The 26,322-nt window shown below is 34.9% G+C and overlaps 2 protein-coding genes across 2 annotated transcripts; one reads left to right on the plus strand and one right to left on the minus strand.

The window, feature by feature from the left end:
• Positions 1-85: 85 nt before the first annotated feature.
• LOC139976711 (neural cell adhesion molecule 1-B-like) lies at positions 86-20,904 on the plus strand. Its single transcript, XM_071985377.1, has 13 exons — positions 86-343; positions 4,753-4,975; positions 6,422-6,727; positions 7,957-8,241; positions 8,535-8,852; positions 10,160-10,468; positions 13,595-13,678; positions 14,269-14,317; positions 15,734-15,876; positions 16,701-16,749; positions 17,905-17,972; positions 18,729-18,768; positions 19,445-20,904. The coding sequence occupies exons 2-13, from the start codon at positions 4,909-4,911 to the stop codon at positions 19,494-19,496; spliced, it is 1,770 nt and encodes a 589-aa protein (XP_071841478.1). The 5' UTR covers positions 86-343; positions 4,753-4,908; the 3' UTR covers positions 19,497-20,904.
• A 357-nt stretch (positions 20,905-21,261) lies between these two features.
• On the minus strand, positions 21,262-26,322 carry LOC139976712 (galactose-3-O-sulfotransferase 3-like). Its single transcript, XM_071985378.1, has 3 exons — positions 26,230-26,322; positions 24,905-25,057; positions 21,262-23,165 (listed from the first exon to the last, which is right to left on the minus strand). The coding sequence occupies exons 1-3, from the start codon at positions 26,265-26,267 to the stop codon at positions 22,361-22,363; spliced, it is 996 nt and encodes a 331-aa protein (XP_071841479.1). The 5' UTR covers positions 26,268-26,322; the 3' UTR covers positions 21,262-22,360.

Below are 26,322 nucleotides of genomic sequence, written 5' to 3' on the forward strand. Positions count from 1 at the left end.
TAAATTAATAGTCTAGTTATCATATATATAACCACCTCCAAAATACCTTGCCATTCGAGTTTGGTGGCAGCACAGGTGGCACATTTAGTTTTGTGTATTGTACTTAGGATTGCTCAGGTTATCCTTGGACTTTGATAGATCATATTCAGGACTCGTTTAGTGGGTTCAAAGTCCATTCTCTGGATGATTTGATTGTATGAGTAGTATGGAACAATTTGGAGAAGGTTTATTAAACTGTATCTTCTATTGTGTAACCTGAGTAGATATAACTAAGACCTATTTAACTTGGAAGTTTCACAGTTAACTTTGGAGGAATGGTGCCGCTTGTTACCGATTGCTAAAGGTACAGTTTACATAGCTTCAGACCTTTAAAAGTTGAGAAAGGGAAATAGAGGGGGTTGGTAGTGAAATACCATGGAAGTATAATGATACCACTGTTAGTAAGACATGGATCAAGATCAGCCGTGACTTGTAACTTTGAAATTAAACCGTTGTACAGGATTGCTTGCACTTTGTACCTATTGAGTGAAATGCTATGGTTGAACTGGTACAGTATGTGCATTGGTCGTTGCGATGCTATCAGTTGTTTTGATTTAAAAGTATTTATTGAAACTCTTCCACAATCTTGTCAAATACAGTCAAGCTGTTTGTACTGATATGATTTTTTGTTTTCATCAATCAATGGAATTGTGCAAATTATAGCTGAAGCAATCCCACAATACATGCCCCTGTACGGAGCGTGCATAACTTAACATTGTCAAACTTCACGAGGTCAATGAAAGTAAAAGCATCAATGATAATGGATACTTTCGTGGTCTTCAAATTTGAAGAACGTGAAGAGAACGTAGAGGCATGGGCTAAATATTGTTCTCTCTTAAAGGAGAATGAAATGTCAGATTTCTGATAATCGCTGGTTAAAGTTGATCCACTTATCCGCGAGATAAGTTATGGGGATTTGTAATGGATATAGAATTAAGTAATTAATCCCGTTTTTTATCGATTAAATTTGTTTAATTCCCCATTTGTAATTAGATATTTAAAAATTGTCCGAGTTTTAAGTACACTTCTTTTATCGATATTATAAATGGCTTATCTTGACTATGCGTAGTTAGTTTTAAATTACAAATAATTATTTTTAATTTACGTTGGGATTTGTAATTCATTAAGCTTTGTTTCGTATCCGTTGAATACATTATTTCTCAAATTGGGTCTCAATGTACGTCGATAAAATTGTTTTGAGTGCGACTTCTGCCAGTGTTATTACGACGATCCGTAACATTTAGTATAGTAAAAGTGTACTCACGGTTTTTCTTCTTCATCTGTTCCCTCCCTCCCCCTCGGTCCCCTTACTGTCCCTAGATACTTACCACGGACCGGCGAAGTAAAAGATCAGTCGATCACCACGATTGACAAATAGAATCCGACACAACTTAGATTGGAAATAAAGATATCCCTTGAAAATATCCAGGACAAGGAAATTCAAAATGGCGCCGATTGATTGTTTTTGTTCGGTACGGCGTATAGGCAGAGAACCTCCTTATCCGGGGCAGAGGGTTGCCATTAAGCAGTTCATTGATCTACGCAAGTTCCTTTTTGAATCCAATCACTCCGAGAACCCACGAAAATCCTGTGTTTCGTTCCGAAAATCCTGCAAATACAAACGAAAAGCTCTGAATATCTGTGGCTTACATCCCTTCAATAATAGACGAGTCTATGATTATTTGCTTAAATATATATGGCTTAAAGTACATACGAAACACGTTTACTCTATCTATGAAAATTTATGGCTGAAACAACTGACATAGCTAATCTATTATGAATATATGTGTGCATTACATCACTTACATAATATGTATACCTATGAATATGTGTGGCTTAGAAAACTTTTGGAGTTAACTTATTATGAATATCTGTGGCTTACATCACTTACTAACTAGATTTATCATTGAATATCTGTATACATATACGAAACAGACTAGGCCTAATCTAAATTGTAAACAAATCTACTTACAAAATGGGCAGAGAGCCTCACTATCTGGAGAAAGGGTTGATCTACGATAGTTTAGTCATTAATTCAATCACTCGATCCGAGAACGCAAGAAAACCCCGTATAAAGTTTTAAAAAATCCTGAATTTAGTTCCGAAAATCCTGGATTTAGTTCCGAAAACCCTGTATTTAGTTCCGAAAATCCTTTGTTTATTTCCGAAAATCCTGTACACATAGTTCCGAAATTCCTGAATTTAGTTCAGAAAATCCTAAATTTAGTTCAGAAAATCCTGTATTTAGTTCTGAATTTCGTGAATTTAGTTCCAATAATCCTGTCTTTAGTTCCGAAAATCCTGGATTTAGTTCCGAAAATCCTGTAATTAGTTCCGAAAATCCTGTATTTAGTTCCGAAAATCCTGTACATAGTTCCGAAATTCCTGAATTTGGTTCAGAAAATCCTGTATATAGTTATGAATTTCCTGAATTTAGTTCCATTAAACCTGTTTTTAGTTCGGATCCGAAAATCCTGGTTTTAATTCCTTTACGAATCCAATTAGCCTTTGAGAACGCAAGAAAATCCTGTATTTAATTCCGAATTACGATAATGTGGGTTCCGAAAATATATATAGATTCGTTTTTCAGTTCGAGAATAATTGTTATGTTACAATGACAAAGTTCATTACGAATATATTGTTGTCAACATATTTGGTATATATGAATCCATAATATTGCCGAAATCTCCGGTATGTCGAATTTTTAGTAAAATGTGCTCCATATTACGAGTTGGAATTGTTCGCATTGGCTTATACCAGACTAAATTCTCCAACAGCCTTTGTGTGGAATAAACACGATATTTTTTTCCGGTAATATTATCTGTCCATGATACGATATATCATATTGTCCTACTGGAAACCGCAATAAGGAACAGTTGTCCATGAATATTATTGGTACTAACATAAAGATAATTCAGTACCAAAACTGTGGAGAAGATAATCCATTCCGAAGTGTGCAAATGAAGTTAATATTTAAGACAGGTCACCCAAAATAGAGCCTGTGTAACAAACAACTTGTTCCACTCTCAACCCCAGTTCGATTGAAGGAATAGTGGTGAAGTTAAGTCTGCTTATGAAGGTTATGTACTGAAAGCCCACGTACAGTGTACACAGACAGGCCTTCACGTGTAGGCCTATACAGTGGATCGACAGATCAGATATACCAGTCTTTTATCTTTCCTGTATGGGAGTATAGCTGTTTATTTAATTAACAATATAGCAGTTAAATTCCTGCATACTTTGATGAAAGCTGATTAACGCACAAGCTGGTAACGACATTCGTGATTTTCTGAATCAAGAAGGTATACTTACCCTGCTTGATCTAGCCTTGATGCGATTAATCCGACCACTGAAAAACAGAAACACAAAGAAAAAAGCCTTTTATAACAGTTTGGATGAAAGCATCACTTGCAACAGACTGAACGAATTCCCAAGTTCCGCCGCCAAGGGAGAAAAAGGACAAAAGAATAATAAAAAACCCCAAAACCCAAGATGATCTAGTTTTATATTGGTTATATTGTATTTACACTAAGCGATTGTGAGCAGTATACACAAACTAACATTCCCGTACCATTCTGAATATTCCGGCACGCTTTATTCATCTCGTATCATAACGATTGAAGTTATGTCTTCTGAAATTCTTTGAACAGATTTGAATAGATTAGTCTTATATACATACCTTTGATCAGAATTTCTTTAGTTGGATTTGCCTCTGACGTCACGACTAATAACGGCGAGTTACGGAATGATATGACTGTAAGACCGACAATTCATGTATATGGTGACGTCACACATTTATGTGTGTTGTGAAATACCGAGGCAATACTAGATGCATGTATGCTTTTAGGGCTAAGTTTGATCAATTCATTCATTTATGTCTTTATAATGCAGAAAATATGACAATAATCTGATTTTATTTGTCCATGTAATCGGAATTTATCTTTGAAACAAAGTGGAATTGTACGGTGGCTTAATAGGGACATAAGGAAGAATTAAAGTGTCTTCAAATCTCAAAAATTTGGCTTTTTATCTTCAAATATTGACATCTAAAGTCACAAGTTTGTCTTTTTATCTCAAAAGTTTCACTTTTAAAGTCATAATTTTGACTTATTTTTACCTTGTTAGTCAGAATTAAGTCAAAAGTTTGAAATAAAAGGTCAGACTTTAGACTATTTATCTCTCTTCTTAAAAATTAAAAATGTATTTTTTAAATAATAATGTACTTAAACTGTACATCAGTTTAGATACAACGTTTTAGATTATAGAGTATATCTACCTCACAATATAAACTTATAGGTTTTCACCCAATCTTAAATCTTCATATAACAATTTGGCGCAGATTTGTTTACATGTACTGCTTTTCTCCTTCTTTTGAATTACATTCTCCAGTTGTTTAATTATATATATTTTTTTACCATTGAATATTACGGAAGAAAACTACCCGACCATGTTCCGATGGGGTAAAGGTAATACAAATATCAAGGGGTTCATGTTAATGCAGTTAATATCATCAATATCAGAGGTTAAAATTCAGTCAAGTGCTTTCTGAATTTGAAAGTCTGATGTAGTTTCACTACATTTAACTTTCCCTTTCATATATGAATACCCAAGCAGTAAACTAAGTTGGGCATTGTTCAATTAGGTTAGTTATTAGTTTGGAGAGCTTTATGGGTTATTTCACACATTGTCTTTCTTTGCTTTTCTATGGCTTAGGTGCTCGGCTGAACGTTTTAAGAGTGTTGAAACTGACTTCTCGTGGTGCGCAGATTCCGGTTGATTTCTTCTTGTGATTTTATGTCGAACCTTGTATGATTTTCATATGGAACATCGGATGCTACTCACCACTACCACACAAGTGACCAATAAACCATGTGGACAGAGTTTATCAGGACAGTGTCTGTCCTTGTGTTTGGAGTGACCTGTATTACTTATAAAGGTAAGTGACATTAAGGGCAGTTGACCGGTTGATAGGTATTATCAACATTACTGCAGGAACTGAAAGGAGAGAGTTATCTTGTATGTATGTATTTTGTATTTTAGATCCTCCTGTAAGCAGGAACTCACGAAGAAGCCATCATTGGCTTATCAAAGCCGCAAGCTGACCAAAGTCAGTCTCTTACTTTCATATTTAACGTCCATAATTATGAATTGTTAATTGTCAACAACTCTGTAACTGGACGACATACATTAATCTGGGAGTGATTCGAACCGGGGACCTAATGATTGAAAGGCACCGGCGTTAACCACTGAGCTAACACTCCTAGTCTTATCTTATGCGTCTATCTAATCTTCTATGCGTCTATCTAATCTTATGCGTGCATTTCATGAATGTATTAATAACAATGTGTATTTATGTACCCATTTTAGCAGATTATGCGTGATATGTTCAATACTGTTCTTAAATGTAACCTTTACGTGTGTCGTTAATGTTAAAATTAGACGCAACCGGTATGCACCTGAACTATGACCGCCTCATGCTAGGTCCACTACCAGAGATACAGAAGTATTTGTGTTCACTCATATTTTGTCAGACTGTTACTCTATACTATTACTGTGTGTTCTCCAGTAATCCTTCTTTCACATTTAAAGATCGGTAGCACTTCTTAAAGATTTTCAAAGTAACCATGTGGGTGTACTCTCAATCAGATCCATGGTGTTTTTCCTGTAATATTTAGTAAAATATCACATTCGTACATTACGAAACATTCGTTCTGGCCTTATTGCAGCCACCTTGCTAATCGGGTTATATTCTTGGTGATAAAGACATTGCACACTGTTTCTTATTATATATTGTTGCAGTTATACAGGTACATCTGCTTTAAATGGTATTTAGATCTAATCTACCGGTACCTTACCATTTTTTTTTTCGAAAATGAAAGGAGCCATGTACCAAACACCTTCTGTTACAATAATTTATTTTAATTATGAATATTCATTAGCCCGGTGCCTTCCAATCATAAGGTCCCCGGTTCGAGTCACTCCAAGATTAATGTATGTCGTCCAGTTACAGAGTTGTTGACAATTGACAATTTATAATCATGGACGTTAGATATGAATGTAAGAGACTGACTTCGGTCAGCTTGCGGCTTTGATAAGCCAATGAGGCTTCTTCGCGAGTTCCTGCTTGCATGAGGATCTAAACTACATACATACATTTGTACTGACGGTGGTAAAACTTTATTTCGTAAACATACAGTACTGCTTTAAGTGTTAAATTGAATTTAAGTATCATATCTACTGACTTGCCAAATATTTCAGACATTAAATGCATTATATCTCAACCCAATAAATGAAACATCCTTTTCACAACTAATAGTTTGTTGTTGTTCTTCTTAATTATATTTGATATGTGTATATTTCTTTATGAATTGATGTTTCTCAGTTTCGTGCGATGAGATCATAAGAAGAACAGCTTTAGTAGGACAGAGGGCGGTCCTTTTGTGTGACGTCCAGTCACGCGAGTCGCTTAGTTCAGTAATATGGATGAAAAATGAGAATGTAATCCTGCGTCTAGACGTTCGCAATCAGTTTTCATCTCAAGTGGACAGATATGATGCCGACATTGATGGATCTGATGTAAAACTAACGATATCGAATGTGACCTTCTCAGATAGTGGGACTTATTCGTGTACTTGTTATTCATCAAGAGGTACTTCTAAGGATAAAAACTTCCAGTTACAGGTTCAAGGTTAGTAAATTGGTTTTTAATGATATACTTTGCTGCTAATATTCTCTTGCCATGGCAAAGTTAAATCATGTTGTGACATCCTACTCTTTAAATTCCTCTCCAATCACACCTCATCCAATAAAAACGACACATTATTAAGATAAAATATTGAGTAATTGTTGCAGCTTCAGAATAGATCGAAATATGTTACGACACTGCTTTTCTGCAATAAATGAGAATTATAAACTAGTATAAAGTGAAATGCAAATTAACAAAATATCCTCTTTTCACTTACGCCCTAATGATTGTGGTATTTGTGTAACATATATGTGAAGCTTTCCTCATAATGATAGTAAAAATTATGGATGGGATTCTAAATTACTGAACGTAACAGTGTTGACGTACTGAAACTACTTAATATAGTCTGAACTACTTTACTGACCTAATGAAACTAACTAATAGTTGTATTTTATCGTTTCACCGTATTAGTTGACTGCTGAAGTAATTAACTAGCAGGAATAAAGGGATGCTGCCGTAATGAAAACAAAATCATGAAACTATATTAATAAATGGATGGTGACGAACTAAACTGCTAGATAATGAAACTTAATTGATGGATGGTTGTTACCATATTGAACTACACTAGAGTAATGGTGTAACTAACCTGTGGATTGAACTACTTAAATTAAATCTACTGAAATTCCCGATCTAAACTGCTGGATTACTGAAATATAAATATGGATGGTTGTTACTATACTGAACTACACCGCTGAACCAATGAAACTAGATTAATAGATGTAACTAACCTATACTGTAGAATTATAAATTAATTCTACTGAAATTTCCGATCTTAACTGCTGGATTACTGAAATATAAATATGGAGGGTTGTTACTATATTGAACTACACCGCTGAAACTAGATTAATAGATGTAACTAACCTATACTGTAGAAATACTTAAGTTAAATCTACTGAAATTCCCGATCTAAACTGCTGGATTACTGAAATATAAATATGGAGGGTTGTTACCATATTGAACTACACCGCTGAAACTAAATAAATAGATGTAACTAACTTTTTCTATCGAATTACTTAAATTAAATCTACTGTAATTCCCGATCTAAACTGCTGGATTACTGAAATATAAATATGGATGGTTGTTACCATACGGAACTAAATTGCTGCTCTATTGAGAAAAAAATTAACCCGACATCATAAATAAATTAATAAATATTAATTATTATTTGGCAGGGTATCCAGAGATGCGGCAAGAGTTCAGAATGTACGAGGAAGGATCAACAGCTGAATTCAAATGCTGTGTACAATTCGGAAGTTCAAATGGCGACCAATTAGCATTCGAATGGTATATCGACAAAGAACCGCTGACCCTCGGTAAAACGAGCACCAATATGAACGTTACATCACTATGTAGCGAAACGTCTTTTTATGCAGAGCGTTGGCAAAATAACAAAAGTGTAGCTTGCCTACTCCGAAATGAGCTTAACATAACTTTGTCGAGCAGCCTTAATGTTGTATGTGAGTTTATACATTTCATTTATTTGTATATCATTCTTGTTTCATTTGTTATTCATTAAGGTAACGATAAATCTACACAGGTTACATATGTATGAGGTGAGAAACGAGCTTCCCATTGTTTATCATATCATCTATGTCTGGAAAGACACACAAAACAATGATATTAGGAATTATAATTTAATGTCTTTCTTCAAATATGGATGGCTTATAATTATATGAAGAAGTCAATGTATTTTCAGCATTGTCTAAATTTCATGCCTTGAAAGAATCAAATGGCAATTATTTTTCTGTAGATTCTGCATCTGTCCAATACGACAGCAATTGGTCTAATGGAACATCTACTCATTCATGTGTAGAAGGTGAAGCATTAACCATAACATGCGAGGCTGACGGAAATCCCAAACCAAATGTCTCAATTGAAAGATATTTAAACAACGATTGGAAGATACTCAACCACGAACCTACGATTGCTTCAAGAAATGGCTGGAAAATAACTTGTTTATTCCGTATTAATAACGTTAATCGTGATGATGCCGGTAGATACAGGTGTACGTCTATGAATGAGATTAGTCCGAGAGGTGTCAGTGACTCGGTCTACATTGATGTCATGTGTAAGTTTTAACATCTTCAAGTTCCAAGCTATATCTTTGTTTATTTTGACTAAGATAATACCCCTTGAAATGATTAGAAAGATGCATATTCGACTATTTCTTTGGCAGGTAAATACTGAAGTGTAAACCATGTAACTTGATAGCCTATTTATGGTATCACATTTCGTCCACATTTACTTTAACATAAAAATATGGGTTTCATTACAATGGGCTGAGCACATTTATGAGGGCCTAATATGAGGCTTAAATTACCATAAAATGGTTTTTTTTTTCTGTAGTGTTTATTGGTAGCGAATTCATATAAGTTTACCGGTATATACGTCGAAAAACTAGTTTTTCATATTTCGGTGACCAATACCTGGTTTCACAGAAGTGTCAGGTACAAATGTTACTTCCTTGTGATTTACATACGAATTGACACAAAGCATTTGAATGACATGTGCAATTTCGAAAGAATGACACCAAAACACATCTAGTTCATAATACCAGTGCAGAAACGTATTTTGCAAGGGAATTCGCCATAGTTCTGATACTTATTTTGTCACGCGAATGCCAAGTTTTCAAACTTTTTGCGTGTCTTAAATACACAAAAACCGTAGGAACAATTGCAGGGGGGGGGGGGGGGCAATAGTAAACTGCCTGGATAAAAACAAGGAATTGCAACAGAAGGAATAAATCAAATTCATGACAAACTCCTGCACATGCCAATAAACGTTAATTAATTCCTAGTTACAAGTGAAAGCAAGTAAAAGTAATAAACTGAATGAATAAATCACACTCATAACAAAAGCAACCTGCCAATAACGTTAATTAATTCCAAGTAGCAATAGATTAAAGTTTACCGAATCTTTTCCTCGTTCTCAGTTTTCTGTATAGCGATCTTTTTATCGGATTACTATATAGGTTAATTTTATACACAAATCGTGGAAAAAAATATGACCGATATTTGCAGTTGAATGTAAAACATATCAAGATAATTGCCTGGTATATGTCCAAAGTAGTTCAAAGAGCGCCAGGATTAGATCTCTAACCAGTTCATGTGAAGCTATGTAATGTAAACGAATATACATATATACTGACGTAAACTTAAAGAAAATAAGTCAAACGCATATATGTGTGATAGTCACGTAAAACAGTTAACAAAACAAATTATTTACATACACCATTGAAATGCTACACAGGAAGGTTCTTTATATTTGAAAACAAATACAGAGATATTTAGGACTGTAGTTGTAATATTTCTATTTGGCATACTTACGTAAGTTTCAGGAAGAAATGAATAACTTCTCTATTTCGCCATCACTTAGACCCAGTCACTGTACAAATGACATCACCAGAGGTGGTTAATATGAAGGAAGGGACAGATTTCTTTATTGAATGCTGCACAGATTCAAATCCAACACCAACAGTTACACTTCAGAAAATTGTTAACGTCGATCATTGGGCCTCTCTTCTGATTGTACCGAGTGCTTCCATAGCGCGTACACAAACGAATTGGACGTGGAGGTTTGAATTCACTAACGTGACCAAGGATTATGAGGGAACTTATAAATGTTCCGCATTCAACGGTTTTGGCGTTCCAATGTTTTCTTCTCCGAGTACTCTCAGAATTGAACGTAAGTGGTCCCGTTATGGTTTATCGAATCTTCCTAAAGTTTCTTGTTATCCAGAAATGTGCACTTAACTGCTCTTCAACCTCACAAATTTAGTTACAACCGCGATTTGACACCGTTTTTGTTACGCAAAAATTGATTGGTATATGCGCTGTAAAACAATGGTAGATGAGATGTAGTAATGCCATGTTACTCAACATCTAATGTTGAATCACACAAAAGAAGAAAGGTTATTGGAGTATTATTATTATTTGTTGATAAACTTGTTAGCTGAATATCAATGAGATAATCTAAGAGTGAAATCAAATCGGTTCTTCTTCTTAGATTAGTACTATGTGTATGTGTACATATTATTATATGTTTCTCTTCTTAGATTAGTATATGTGTGTATGTGTACATATTATAGTATATGTTTTCCTTCTTAGATCAGTAATTGTGTATGTGTACATATTAGTATATGTTCTTCTTCTTAGATTACCGTAAATGTATATGTACATATTATTATATGTTTCTCTTCTTAGACTAGTATATGTGTATGTGTACATGTTAGTATGTTCTTCTTCTTAGATTAGTACTATGTGTATGTGTACATATTATTATATGTTTCTCTTCTTAGACTAGTATGTGTGTATGTGTACATGTTAGTATGTTCTTCTTCTTAGATTAGTACTATGTGTATGTGTACATATTATTATATGTTTCTCTTCTTAGACTAGTGTATGTGTATGTGTACATGTTAGTATATGTTCTTCTTCTTAGATTAGTATATGTATGTGTACATATTATTATATATTTCTCTTCTTAGACTAGTATATGGGTATGTGTACATATTATTATATATTTCTCTTCTTAGACTAGTATATGGGTATGAAACAATGGTAGATGAGGATGAAGATTTAATTAAATTGTAACAAAAGTTTCAACATTTCATTGGAACGATATAAGCGAAAGTACAGTTTCAAGTGTATTAGTGACGAGAGAACTTTCTCAACCTTAATTAGTACTTTATCAAGAAAGACAACACAAACGATTTTCAGAGACGAGTCGCAATAACCGCATATTCCTAGCTTCACATGATATGTCGGACTTCCTAGATTTACATAATATGTCGGACTTCCTAGCTTTACATGATATATCAGACTTCCTATAGCTTTACATGGTATATCGGACTTCCTAGCTTTACATGATATATCAGACTTCCTATAGCTTTACATGATATATCGGACTTCCTAGCTTTACATGATAAATCGGACTTCCTAGCTTTACATGATATATCAGACTTCCTATAGCTTTACATGATATATCGGACTTCCTAGCTTTACATGATAAATCGGACTTCCTAGCTTTACATGATATATCAGACTTCCTATAGCTCTACATGATATATCGGACTTCCTAGCTTTACATGATATATCGGACTTCCTAGCTTTACATGATATATCAGACTTCCTATAGCTTTACATGATATATCGGACTTCCTAGCTTTACATGATATATCAGACTTCCTATAGCTCTACATGATATATCGGACTTCCTAGCTTTACATGATATATCGGACTTCCTAGCTTTACATGATATATCGGACTTCCTAGCTTTACATGATATATCAGACTTCCTATAGCTCTACATGATATATCGGACTTCCTAGCTTTACATGATATATCGGACTTCCTAGCTTTACATGATATATCAGACTTCCTATAGCTTTACATGATATATCGGACTTCCTATAGCTTTACATGATATATCGGACTTCCTAGCTTTACATGATATATCGGACTTCCTATAGATTTACATGATATATCGGACTTCCTAGCTTTACATGATATGTCGGACTTCCTAGCTTTACATGATATATCAGACTTCCTATAGCTCTACATGATATATCGGACTTCCTAGCTTTACATGATATATCGGACTTCCTAGCTTTACATGATATATCGGACTTCCTAGCTTTACATGATATATCGGACTTCCTAGCTTTACATGATATATCGGACTTCCTAGCTTTACATGATATATCAGACTTCCTAGCTTTACATGATATATCGGACTTCCTAGCTTTACATGATATATCGGACTTCCTAGCTCTACATGATATATCGGACTTCCTAGCTTTACATGATATATCGGACTTCCTAGCTTTACATGATATATCGGACTTCCTAGCTTTACATGATATATCAGACTTCCTATAGCTCTACATGATATATCGGACTTCCTAGCTTTACATGATATATCGGACTTCCTAGCTTTACATGATATATCAGACTTCCTATAGCTTTACATGATATATCGGACTTCCTAGCTTTACATGATATATCGGACTTCCTAGCTTTACATGATATATCGGACTTCCTATAGATTTACATGATATATCGGACTTCCTAGCTTTACATGATATATCGGACTTCCTAGCTTTACATGATATATCGGACTTCCTATAGATTTACATGATATATCGGACTTCTTAGCTTTAGATGATATATCGGATGAAAATATTTCAATAGTATTTCAATATTTCATAGTATGACTCTTTTGTGTTTCACGGCTGAATATTATGTTTCATATAATCACAAAAACGTACATGTGTCACAATGAATTGCTCCATTGACTTACACATTAATGTTGTCACATTCCAAGGCCCCTAGGGCATATATATGAGCATTAAACTGACATGTCCTATCCATGGACTCACCTTGCACAATCAAATAAACCTACGAAGACTGTTTAGATTTTGATTTTAGAATTGAAAAAGGTATGATAATATTTCTCTACCCATCTGCCAGTTATTTCTCTGGAAAATTCTTCCTGTTTTACCCCAAAATTTCTAAACACCAAAAACCTTCAATCCTTTAACATCCAAGCATAAAAATATGATGAATAGTAAAACATGCCAAAAAAGAGTCATTTTAGTAGATGCATCTGAGACTATTTTCTCATGGCTGTACACTATACTCTAATGATCGTATGTCACCTATAACACATCGACGTTTAGCATTATTACGGTAGCTTACGTGAATTGCTGATAAAGTTAATGTTATGTCATCACATATGTCGGATCGCACTCGAAATATATTACCATGCTTAAAAATTATCTTTTTAATTATCTTTTTAATTGCTGCAAAGATCTTTCCAAATGGAAACTCTCCATTATTATATTGTGTATGGTGACGCTGATTGTGTGCATCCTCTGCGGGCTAAAATATTGGAGTAAGTAAAATAGTTCATTACTAATATCATTACCTGTCCTCATATCATGTTATCATTGACTGCAAAGATAGGGGGGGGGGGGGGGATTAGTGGAGCAATCCATTACATCGCCATTCTCACGTAGAAATTACATATATGTCTAGGTTTTAACTATAATTTAATATTATATTGATACCTTTTTCAAGATGGTATCAATCTGTGATGCAGATGACGTCGACATTGAAGCGACTGTATTACAATAAGCACGACTTGTTTTTATTTGCTTATTCTTAGCTAGAAAGTCCCGACCCTTCATCAACCATTGAGAAAACCTAATTTAATTGGTGATAGGGCGTTTCATATTTGTGCATAAAATATGATTGATTTTCTGACTTTGATTTGACCATTTTATTTATTTTCTTACTCTGTATGAATCCTAGATCTTTACTTCAGTCTTAAGATTTAACTACAGTTCCATGTAAAGCGCTATATATAAATATATATTATTATAACGACGACGATAACATTGACGACGATGACGATAATTATGACGATGATGATGACGACGACGACGATGACAATGATTTATTCTGTGATTCCTTCTTCTTTAGAGAAACGTTATTCCGCTACAGACATGCCATATCCGATAAGATACCACAGGTAATTATACGCCCTTTGCTCATGTGTAATTGAACTGTGACTGTTACATAGTTCAATAGTAGATGAATTATGTCATTTCTGATACAGAAATTATTGTTATGACTAATCAAACATTAGCATGTTTCCCTTAGTTAAAGAATTCATACAGTAGATTAGTTCTAGTATACGAGTAATTAATGTGTTATTCAATAATATGCAAAGAGTATATATATATATATATATGTATGTATATATATATATATATGTATATATATATATATATATATATGTATATATATATATATATGTATATATAGCAAATATATATATATATAGCAAATATATATATATATATATATATATAGCAAATATATTTATCCTCTTAGGCTCAATCACATTTGGCTAAATTACTTTGGCTAAATCACAACACAAATCACATCACTAGGAGTGTTAGGTCAGTGGTTAACGCCGGTGCCTTTCAATCATAAGGTCCCGAGTTCGAGTCACTCCAAGATTAATGTATGTCGTCCAGTTGACAATTGACAATTCATAATCATGGACGTTAAATATGAATATTAGAGACTGACTTCGGTCAGCTTGCGGCTTTGATATATACCAATGATGGCTTCTTCGCTATTTCCTGCTTGCAGGAGGATCTAAAATACATACAATATATACATACATACAATACATACAATACATACATCAGTTATCTAAAGTCACGATAACTTTCAGTAAGATTCGTATTCAGAGATCACTCAAGCTTCTTAAGCCTGGAAATTCTTGATGTAATATGTGTAATGTTGTCCGTTCAATGCAACTGAACAGTTACTTCTCGTCTCGACAATGAAAAAGATATTTATCTACCAAAGAAGACCATCACACAGCTTCCAGAAATTACAGAATACAGCAGCCCGTATTTTAACTATACACAGAAACTCTAATCATATCACCCAAGTTTTAAAAGATCTTCACTGGCTGCCTGTTACGTCCAGAAACATCTTTAACCATAACGTTGTCTGTTTAAATATTTCTAAACAATTGTGCCTGTACTTACATGGCTGGTCTGCTTCTCAAGCATTATCCTACTTGGAATCTTAGATCCTGGAATTTGTCACGCCAGAAAGAAGCAAAAACAAATCGGGTCGGGGAGGGGGATCTTTGGTTGCAGCGGCTTCACGGCATATTTGGAACACATTACCCTTTGAAGTTAGGCTGGGTCCCAAGTATCAATACGCTTAAGAAAAACTGAAAACTTAGTTAATGGCTCATGCTTTTGATGACATTTGTTAACTTCTTGATTGTTCTTGTATGCGTGTGTGTGTCTGTATGTTGGTCGTTTTTCTCTGCGCATTGGACCCTCTGCGTTATAAATCCTTTTATTATCGTTATTAATCATTATTATCATTTATATCCTTGACGTTATTGCGTCGTCAGGTATGGATTTAATAGATCGACGAGAAACACACGTAACTACAATGACACTACAGTCAGTTCCTCCTTCAAAGCAGTCATGGTTGGCAGTCAGCCAGAGAATATGAAACTCCAGAATACAAATGATACATTGTATCAAGATATCAGTAAGTATCGCAGCTGTTTTTTATAGTATTTATTTCGTTAAAACCACAGAAAAGGGTAGAATTTAATAACAAAACATGAAATGGCAGAGTTATTAATATAATGCTTTAGATATACTTTAGTCCAATCAATGCCAATTTTATGAAATAAGTGCAACAGGAATGACAGAAATTGGAAATACTTTTACATCCATTAACAATGGACAGCATATATATAATATTGCTATTTGCGATAAGGGTACAGCAAAGCTTTATACAAGATTACCATGGTACTATTTTATAATATGAACTTTGAACAGACAGGTGACCGTGTTCTGCTACTATACCAAGTTTGAACTTACTCTTGGTTCCGTAGTTTCCATTCCAAAGCATACATATTAGTTATCAAGTGATACCACCAGGCGTAAGAGGCGGGAATATATATTTTTGGGTGAAAATTCGGGCAATATTCTCAGAATTTTTCGGGCACCTTCTAAAAGAAAATAAATTGTAATGATGTAGCTAAAGGAAATGAATAGTTCGAAAAATTTTCTCCTTGGTAATTAAAATAAAGTTCTAAGCTTGCCCGACTAAATCGCCATTACTATTGTAAAAGCCTGTATGATATGTACATTAACATGTTGAACGCAAAAAAAATGTGGATATATTATTCGGGGGAGTCGTTACAGCCCCCACCCCCCCCCCCCCCCCCGAAATCATATTGGGCTCCCACGCTTATATTCACCAACGTTGTGATCTACTCCGAGTCTACAGTGTTTAAAAATTTGAATCTTGCTTGAACTTGAAGTTACATTCTTCTCTGTTTCTCTCTCTCTGTCAATCTGTAGCAACCGCAGACAAATTACAGTTTCCTGGTTCAACACAGCATGACCCAATGTATGTCTTTTCATAGCTATTTATAAAACACCCGAGTTGGCATTTTATTGCGTTTTCTCTATTAAGATATTTATTCTGCATAACTAAGGACACAATCGAACGCTCTACAGGAAACAATGTTACCCTTACAATTAAAGCCTCAAGATATAGACATGGCTTCCCCTTTCAACAACAATTACTATTGCAACGGCATTCAAACAAGTGTGGCCAACGTACTGTCAGTTATCACATTTTTTATTACAGACTGCTATTCTTTCAGCATAATCATTGAAATCATAAATCAATAAGAAACAAAACACAAGGTAGTGAAAGTAAAATAAAACTCCAGACTTAGAACTACATCAATGAAAGTTATTGTTGCTAAAGATAAATGTTCATGTCAAAATGATCTAACATCGTTCCAAATGGGTGAATTCTGAACTGCTATATGGTCATTGCTCTTCAGGCTTTACTCATCCGCAATTAACAAATACTGCATACGAGAGGTCTGTTTCTCTGTTTAGTTCATTTTTCACTAAACACTTCCAAGTGATAAGCAGGTTACATTCAATCATTTGATTATTATCTTATATGTAGTCCAACTCAAAGATTCGACTTTTAAGTTTGAATCCGCGTCCACAGTTAGTAAAAGTCGGTGACAATGCTGTGTTCAAAGCAACTCAGGTTGGAGACAAATCAGGTCACACAGCACTTGAGTCCCAAGTCCTAGTTCAAAGTAGATAAAACCAACCACTCCTCTCAATGACCACTGTGTACTGTCTCTTGTCAAACCATAACGTTGATACATATATGAGATATGACGTTAAACTGGTTAGGCGGGAGTAACAAACCAAGAAAAATACACAGCTTCCTAGGGCAGCTACGCAGTATCAAATCAAAGTCCACGGGTTTGTTCAGGTGCAATCTCTTCAAACGTTATCGTCCTAAAGTTAATTTTGATAGTTACATATTAATTTAGTTAATTTACACAACTGTTTATTTGTTCAGTTTCTTTCATGTAGTCTACAGAAAAAAAAAATGTTTGATAAGTCTTTACTTTTCATAAGCTCACAACTATATGTGTATCATTTTATGATATTTAAAATGCATTTGATATTTATGGAATTCATAACTACTTGTAATTTGTATTGCTATTTTCATTTAATATTCTTCTAGGTCTGTAATTGACGACGACATTGACGACAGCAGTTTTGATGAAAGTTCGGAATACATGGCCGAAACAGGTATGTTGAAAGTGTTTTACTAATCATAGTAGTCGGAGCAAGGATAGTTAGTCGGGGTTCATCGCTTAGGCATTTTTTTTCCATTTCCACAGATTTATGCATTTTTATGAAATAGTGTCTATTATTATGTGACGACAGATAAAACGAACTATGACGTAGGATCTGAAGTTGTAGATCAGAAGGATACACAATCATTTACAGGATGAGCTTTAAAGGGTCGAGATTGGCTCAATATTATATTTTAGTCCTTGAAGAAAAAATCAGTTAAAAATAGATTCGGTTTATGTCAGGCAATATCATTTTAGAAGAATTGATTTTTTAATTTTAATTTTAAATACGTTCAAATGTTTTGAATGAAAACAAAACATAGTACCACAGCCATCTTTCTTATGGAAAAGGAAGAGAGGGTTGGGGGAGCGGATTGTTTTATTTTAACACAATTAGTAGCAACTATTGTGTTAAAGGTTCTGACGGGGGTGACAATTGTTGCCGCTGACTTTAATCTGTGATGCTTACATTGACAGGAAGACAAAAGGCAATAGACAATGCCCATTGTTATGAACAGTAAACTTTAATGAAACTAAAGCTTGAAAGGATTACAATTCAAAATCAGCAATTAAATTCATAAACTTAATAATATATGTAGACTTATAGATAGATTTACGTACTGAACAATTAATTAAGTGTCTAGTTCTTGGTAAACAATATTTGTTTGTAGATACAACATTGACTTTTTCTTTAATATTATTTTACAAGCTTCTTGTCAGCCCACCGTTAACAGTAGTGGGTACAGTCAGTGAGTATACACTCGTCTTTATCGTATTATATAATACATATTATTTGATGCATCGAAAAAATGTCGATAGGGAAGTATGAACAAAACTATTGAAGCAGTGTAAGCAATCTCAGGTGAACTCTATACCAAGCACTAAATATACAGAACGATTGTTTGGGTATACATATATGTGAGTAATATGTCAGGATGTAGGCCTTTGAACGTATATTCATAATTAAAATAAGGTATGAGGAAACCAAAGCACTCCAGATAAACACAAAAACAAGAAGTTACTATTTTCAAAACATTTTACTCGAATTACGACAAATTCCAATAATGAAGTAATTGAATATGAATCAGTGGAGTTCACGTAAAAAGTACTATGTAATGCATTTTACACTCAATGTATTTTCACGTTTCTGCTATGATGCTCTCACTTAACAGTTGTAGGCTACATGTAGGCAACATGTACAGGCTACATGTATAGGCTTCATATATAGGCTATACATGTAGGCTACATGTATAGGCTACATGTAGGCTACATGTATATGCTACATGTAGGCTAAATGTATAGGCTACATGTATAGGCTACATGTAGGATATATGTATAGGCTACATGTAGGCTACATGTAGGCTACATGTATAGGCTAAATGTTTTTTTTAACAACCCATTTAACTCTTTTGTTTTCTCTGTCAGGGTATCCCGATCTGTGGACTCCGATCATACCTACTTGACAGCATTACATTAAGTGTCATAATATGTTGCCATGACGTCGTAATGGAACTTCCAAGAAGAGGAGACACCATCGCATACACAAGTTTAATTTCAAATGTATCATAATGAGCGAGAAGTGTACAGCCTATATACTGAATAATAGCATTAACAAAATGTTATTTGAATGGACGAAATTGATATCTTAACTGTTGTTTTAAAGGCTTATCAAGGAAATACTACGTAAGATTTATCAAAGAAATACTACGTTAGGCTTATAAAGGAAATACTATGTTAGGTTATCAAGGAAATACTACGTAAGAACCAAAAGTAACTGGAATGACGACAAGACATAAAATGAATGAATTTCACCGATACGGGCCTTTCCTTGGAAGAATAAATCTCGGTTTGCAGAAGGAAAACGAGCGCATTGTTGTATTTCCCTTAATGTATTTTCCGTACTAAGAAGAATTTTACGGTTGAATCGTTTTGCAGGAGAACTATAGTTTGTATTAAGGGTCAGGAATTCTGCACATTGTGTTGGATATGCCTCACCCGCTTTGATTATATTCGATTGACATGCAGTGAGGCTTATCAATTGACGCTCCTAAATGCATTCTTGCCTCGTACCGAATGGTTCCTTTTTTTAAGAAAAACGTCACGGAATATGAGCCTGGTAACGAAAATGAAACGGCTTAACTGGTCTACTCTCGACCCTAGCAAATCGGAACTTTCATCAACTTTTCCTCTCTGGATCAAACTGTGCACTGAAGCTGGTCAATTACACAATCCCATGGCAATTCGGTAGTGTAGTGTGATGATGCATGGGGAGGTATATAGAATTCCTGTTTGAACGGAACTAACATTGCTTTGAATATACGGTTTGTACAAGGAAATTAAAGGAGGCAATCTTCTTTATAACGATTTCAGCATGTATTTGTGTAGCTCAAATGGCGCATTTGGGTGATCCACCAACTAGGTGGAGGGGATCAATTGTTAGAAAAATGAGTGAGCAGTTGGGTTTTTAGCTCAGGCAACCTAGTGGGGCAACTAGGAATTTATTTTAAGTGGCTATAAATATTACATTGATATGGAACAAGGGTCTAAGGGGAGGGGAAGGTGTCCCTTTACAATTAAAATGAGTTAGACGCAACGTGGTGCTATCTTTTGACAATGGTCCAAATATCTTACCTTCCTAAAATATTGCAATTATATGGCGAGCAAGAATTGTTTTCGAAGTTGACAAACTGATCGTCGGCGGCTTTGAGACAATAATTCAGACGATTAGCCTAGCTCTATTTTTTTTTTTTTTTTTTTGGAGAAGCTCCGAGGCTGGTTAGGGGTAACTGGGAGAGGGGAATACCTAGATGAGATTTCTTTTTATGTCCCAGTAGCGCCGTCACTGTGAGTGAGTTATATCTTACTAGCCCCCACCCCCACCCCACTTTGCTATTAGGGAGAGGCAGCTAGATATTCCCCTTCCCTGTTCCGACGATAGCTGTCATAATCAAAGTATCGTTTGTTGTGATACTCCGCTTTCAGTAAATACTGACGTTTTATCAGCAAATAAATTAACCATTAGATGTGTATATATATATATAAGAGTCTACAATTATAGCAAAACAGTGACAGATTTCTTTCTTATAACCAATTGAAAACACTTGTAATCGTTTCAAATTGCTATTAATGGTATCATTACAGCAAGAAATAAACTTCTGAACCACTGATAATAAAAATCGAGGTTCATGAACATTTTAATGAAGGGTTATATGACGATACTCTCTTATATAATCGATTTGCTATATAGTTTCAAAGGAATAGTTATTTTTACAAAGAGTTTACACATTTCCAGCCCGATGAGGTCAATATCTAGCATTTCTTCGTACAGTTCGTTTCCATTGTTACTTAGCTACTTAGCTTTATAAGACACAGATACCAAATAATTGATAATTACGACGAATAATCTACTCCGATGGAATGTAACCGAATCTCATATATGATGTTGGTTTACAATGGGGTCAAGGTGCGATTTATGAAATTAATTTTTATTTGGTGACGTAGTGTATCCTGATATCAGGTGAATTAAGTGGTACATACATGTGATTAGGTATCAAAATATTTTGGCCTTTAATATCGATCAACTGTCACGTTTTGGTTCGTTAAGGGACAATGTATGTGCAAGGCGTAGTCAGCAACAGTCCTAAGTGAATGGTTGGCATTAGAAGATTTTCACAATTAATGCTAACTGAACGTTGACACTTGCTCTATTCCTTTCGAATATATAGATGATTGGAGACACGGCCTACATTGGTTTGAAGGCCTGATATAATGTCCTACGGTGAAATTCCGTCCCTCTTTTGGCATAAAGTATATATTACTGACATTCGGTCTTGTTGCCAGTGTAAGCTTTTGCTAGGCGAAAATCTTTGAATGATCGTTTACACAATGTGTGAATGAGACTAGAAATAAGGCAGTCCTTTAATGAACCTTGACCTAATATTTTGCTCATTTCATAAACAAACTCGAAGTTTGATCATGTACGATTATAACTCCCTCGGTTAGAGAAGGCCCTATATATATTCTACATTGACATGTTGACTAACATCGTTCGGTAAAGTAAGAATTTAGTCAGATCACCCCGAAATATCATGGTTTAAGAATACTTTTTTCGCAACAATTCTGTATATGAGTAACACTCCCTCTTAATATCACTGCAAAATTGAGTCCAAGTACCTTTCTCTAACGTCAGATCCGGAAAAGAGTATTCATCATCCAAAGTTATTTTATTACGAGAACAAATGTTGTTGACTTTTCCATTTAGCGATCTGAAATATGCCAAATCCTCAGTAAACATTGAGCCGTAAGCTTGAATTTTCTTCCAAAGTGTGTGATTAAAGTGGTTTAGAGGGCGCTGTCTGCGGCCGTCCATTTTCTAAGATGGGTGACGTGTTCTTCTGGAAAGTTATACTTCGTTCCACTGATTTTATTGGAGATATAAAGAATATCTTCGAATTGCCAACACATCATCTTTTTCAAAATTATAAGAGATTCATCGTAATATTCGTTTATCAAAACAAGATCCAATTCCAGGTCCAGCTGACTTATTTTCTTGGCCACGGCATCTTCGTCATTTGATTGTGTATACGTGTCGAAACCCAATGAAAACATCTGCCCATTGTGGAGCAACCCACTTCTAAAGGTACGCTTTGTGCCGACGACATTAAGAAAACTCTGCATTGGGAAATCGGGTGAGAATATATCGCCAGTGAAATTAAAAGATTTAAGTGCTTGGAAGTAAGCAATGAAAGAATAAAACGTCTTGATTGGAGCCCTCAGAATTGTTATATACTTCGTTTCTGGTCTCATTACTTCCTGAAATCCTGTTTTGTTGAATATCGCGTGGTTGTTCAGAATGTGAAATCCTGGTGGTTTCGGCATGGAAAGCAAATTCGACGTCTTTGGATTGAAAGTTGTAGTACTCAAGAACATTTCCGACTTGGGTAAAGCAAAAGAAAGGTTTCTCTCATACCCATACCTCGCAAGGATGCTTGCAAGTGTGGAACTACCAGTTTTAAATGTTTTCACGAAGGCAACACTGTTGAGTTGCTGCGTACAAGAGTTTGTGGATAGCTGCTGAGTTGCATCATGGAAACTGGCTATGGATGGATATACTAACTCACTACTGGACTTCGAGTTTCGATCACTTCTGCAATTAAGGAAGAAATAATAATAAGCAAATATTTATAGAGCGCTTTATGCAAAGGCCTCAAAGCGCTTAAACAAGTACACAAATATGCAAGTCAAATCACTGTAAATTTTTGGAATAAATGAGTTTTTAAGAGACGAAATGCTATGTATAGAGACTCATGGAGAATACCAATCAGTGTGCAGGTTCAAAATCAGTAATATTTGTATGGCCACTGAACAAATTCAAGGGGAGAGGTATATAGTAAGGTCAATAGTTCATCATACGTGCTTTTTCAAACCTTTTCACTGCTACCATGTACTATGTGGCGGCAATCAAACAAATCACAATCTTTTCACGTTACACACGTTAGGGCAATCTTATTGTTAGTTTTGTTCCTTGCTTAAAAAGATAAAACAAAATATGAACTTTGACAAGACATGATGGCTTTTGGCATTCGCATGGCGTTGAGTGTATTTGTATTTCTTTCAGTATTTCGCCATATTTTTAAAACCTTGCACGAACAAACTGTTGTTTATAATTGGTCACGCCAATTAGATCTTTACTTGACAGCAACGTTATCAGTACATTAGGCTTGTTTTTTTGTTTGTTTGAATAAAACCACACATTTAAACACCAAAATTAAACAAATGTGTGTGTGTTTATTAATGAAGGGAAAATAAAGGGTTAAATGACACAAACATCACAAAATGGACAAAAGGAGCACTTCCAATGTATGAAAAGGAGCACCTAGAATGCATTAAAAGGAGCACCTCCAATGTATTAAAAGGAGCACCTCTAATGCATTAAAGGAGCACCTCTAATGGATTAAAAGGAGCACCTCCAATGTATTAAAAGGAGCACCTCTAATGCATTAAAGGAGCACCTCTAATGTATTAAATGGAGCACTTCCAATGTATGAAAAGGAGCACCTAGAATGTATTAAAAGGAGCACCTCTAATGCATTAAAAGGAGAACCTCTAATGTATTAAAAGAAGCACCTCTAATGCATTAAAAGGAGCATCTCTAATGTATTAAAAGGAGCACCTCTAATGCATTAAAAGGACAACCTCTAATGTATTTAAGAGGAGCACCTGTAATGCATTAAAAGGAACACCTAGAATGCATTAACAGGAGCACCTCTAGAGCATTAAAAGGAGCACCTCTGTATTAAAAGGAGCCTCTGTATTAAAAGGAGCACCTCTAATGTATTAAAAGGAGCACCTCTAATGTATTAAAAGGAGCACTTGAAATGCATGCAGGAGCACCTGGAATACATTAACAGGAGAACCTCTAATGTATTAAAAGGAGCACCTCTAATGCATTAAAAGGAGAACCTCTAATGTATTAAAATGAGCACCTGTAATGCATTAAAAGAAGCACTTCCAATGCATTAACAGGAGCACCTTTAGAGCATTAAAAGGAGCACCTCTAATGTATCAAATGAAGCACCTTTAATGTATTAAGAGTAGCACCTCCAATGTATTAAAAGGATCACCTCTAATGTATTAAAAAGGAGCACCTCTGATGCATTAACAGGAGCACCTCTGATGCATTAGGAAGAGTCTCGTACTTTTGAAGTTTTATAATTAAAGCGGGTGTTTATGTGTGTAAAGGAGAGGAGTGCTACGTACCCCTTTTCAGCCGGAATAAGGATAAGAATAGACACTTCATTGGCTTTCATTTAATTTCGATTTGACAATGAATTTTTGATTGTTTAGAGTGTGTCAACGTGTTATACATGATCTCACATTACATACCTCGAATGCTCGTCCCTCACTGTCAGTTCGGCTGGTCTACCAAAGAATTGAGTTGTTCGAGAATTCAGGCCAATGTATAAAAGGTATATGAAAAGTATGCTACCTACTGCCAGAAGTATACATTTCCGGAATACACCCATCATTATATGAGTCCTGTGGAGAAAATGATTCAATCGGAAGTTTTTATACCGATTATCAGATTGTATGGATATGGAATGCATCATAGATGTCCTGAGTGCTGGTAGAGTTACAAGACCATGGGTCAAAGGTCGGCAACATCTTCATGATGAGCGTTTCCGTGAATTACATGACCGTGTCCTAAGTGTATGTGCATTTGCAGTTACTAACGCTATAGCGTATATATACGAAGTTTGACAAAGGAATACGGTGTTGTAATTAAGTAATCATTTCCTCTTAGGAGGTCCTCCTAGGATACATTAGTTGTATACTGTAAGTCGTGTCAGTGGCATGAGACTGCTTGCAATATCGAGTTTTGCTGGGTCAGGTGGTAATATCCCATTGAAACTCAGACAACTTTTTGAACATTCAAACTCATCTTTGTAAATATACCAACTCTACGAAAGTAAGTCAAGGTTCCAATCTTATAAATATAGATTAAAGCAGTCAAAATTTCGATTTTGATAGCAACAGGCAACAGTAAAAGTACACAATCTACACGGGTATTATGAAGAAGGTATTCAACTACCAGGAACCTAACGACTCATTGCTATGAACATAACTTAAAGGATTGGTTCAGGTGTTTGACATGTCTATTTTGTATGGAAGAGCACAAAAAGACAAAAAGAACAGTGAAGAAACTACCATGATAGCATGCTCTGTTAAGGAGTTATGACACTTTGAAGATATCAAAATTGGAGTAGAAAGACTTACTGTGAGGGTGTGATGTCACATCCTCACTTCCTTAACATTTGTGAATATATTTCTTTAAAAATTGTTTACATTTTGTAACACATTTGAAAATAATATCATCAAAAATTCTTCAGATGTTTAATCTCAAATACTTCCTTTGACAAATATGAGATCTCCTGATATATCTTTTGGTTGAAAGTCATGAAATCTCACAAAATATTTAGAGAAAAAAACAAAGACTTTTCAGGAATGTGAGGATGTGACACCACAGCTAGTCAGATTTCAGCAGTTTCTACACAATCTGATAAAACTTCACACTTGAATATCTCTTTAACCGAAAAGGTTATTTTTTTTCACCATTGTGTTTCTTTTATTGTGCTCTTTCATATAACATAAACATGTATGACAACTGAACCAATCCTTTTAGTATATACGAAGGGAGCTGTATATGTTACCGGGTCGAATTTCTCTGATTAGAAAAAAAAGTTGCCATTGTAGTAAAAAAGGCGACACTAGTGGGTGTTTGTTTGTTTGTCAGCTTAATCCTC

The sequence above is a fragment of the Apostichopus japonicus genome, chromosome 12 (genome assembly GCF_037975245.1).
Source record: "Apostichopus japonicus isolate 1M-3 chromosome 12, ASM3797524v1, whole genome shotgun sequence".
NCBI classification, from domain to species: domain Eukaryota; kingdom Metazoa; phylum Echinodermata; class Holothuroidea; order Aspidochirotida; family Stichopodidae; genus Apostichopus; species Apostichopus japonicus.

Bases quoted from the DNA above. Each gene is read 5' to 3' on its own strand.
- LOC139976711 (XM_071985377.1), top strand. From the start codon at position 4,909: ATGTGGACAGAGTTTATCAGGACAGTGTCTGTCCTTGTGTTTGGAGTG. The intron at 14,318-15,733 runs GTAATTATACGC...TTGCGTCGTCAG, and splicing joins TATCCGATAAGATACCACAG to GTATGGATTTAATAGATCGA. The intron at 15,877-16,700 runs GTAAGTATCGCA...GTCAATCTGTAG, and splicing joins TACATTGTATCAAGATATCA to CAACCGCAGACAAATTACAG.
- LOC139976712 (XM_071985378.1), bottom strand. From the start codon at position 26,267: ATGGCAACTTTTTTTTCTAATCAGAGAAATTCGACCCG. The intron at 25,058-26,229 runs GTAACATATACA...TTTTCTCCACAG, and splicing joins AATCAGAGAAATTCGACCCG to GACTCATATAATGATGGGTG. The intron at 23,166-24,904 runs GTATGTAATGTG...CCTTAATTGCAG, and splicing joins GTGAGGGACGAGCATTCGAG to AAGTGATCGAAACTCGAAGT.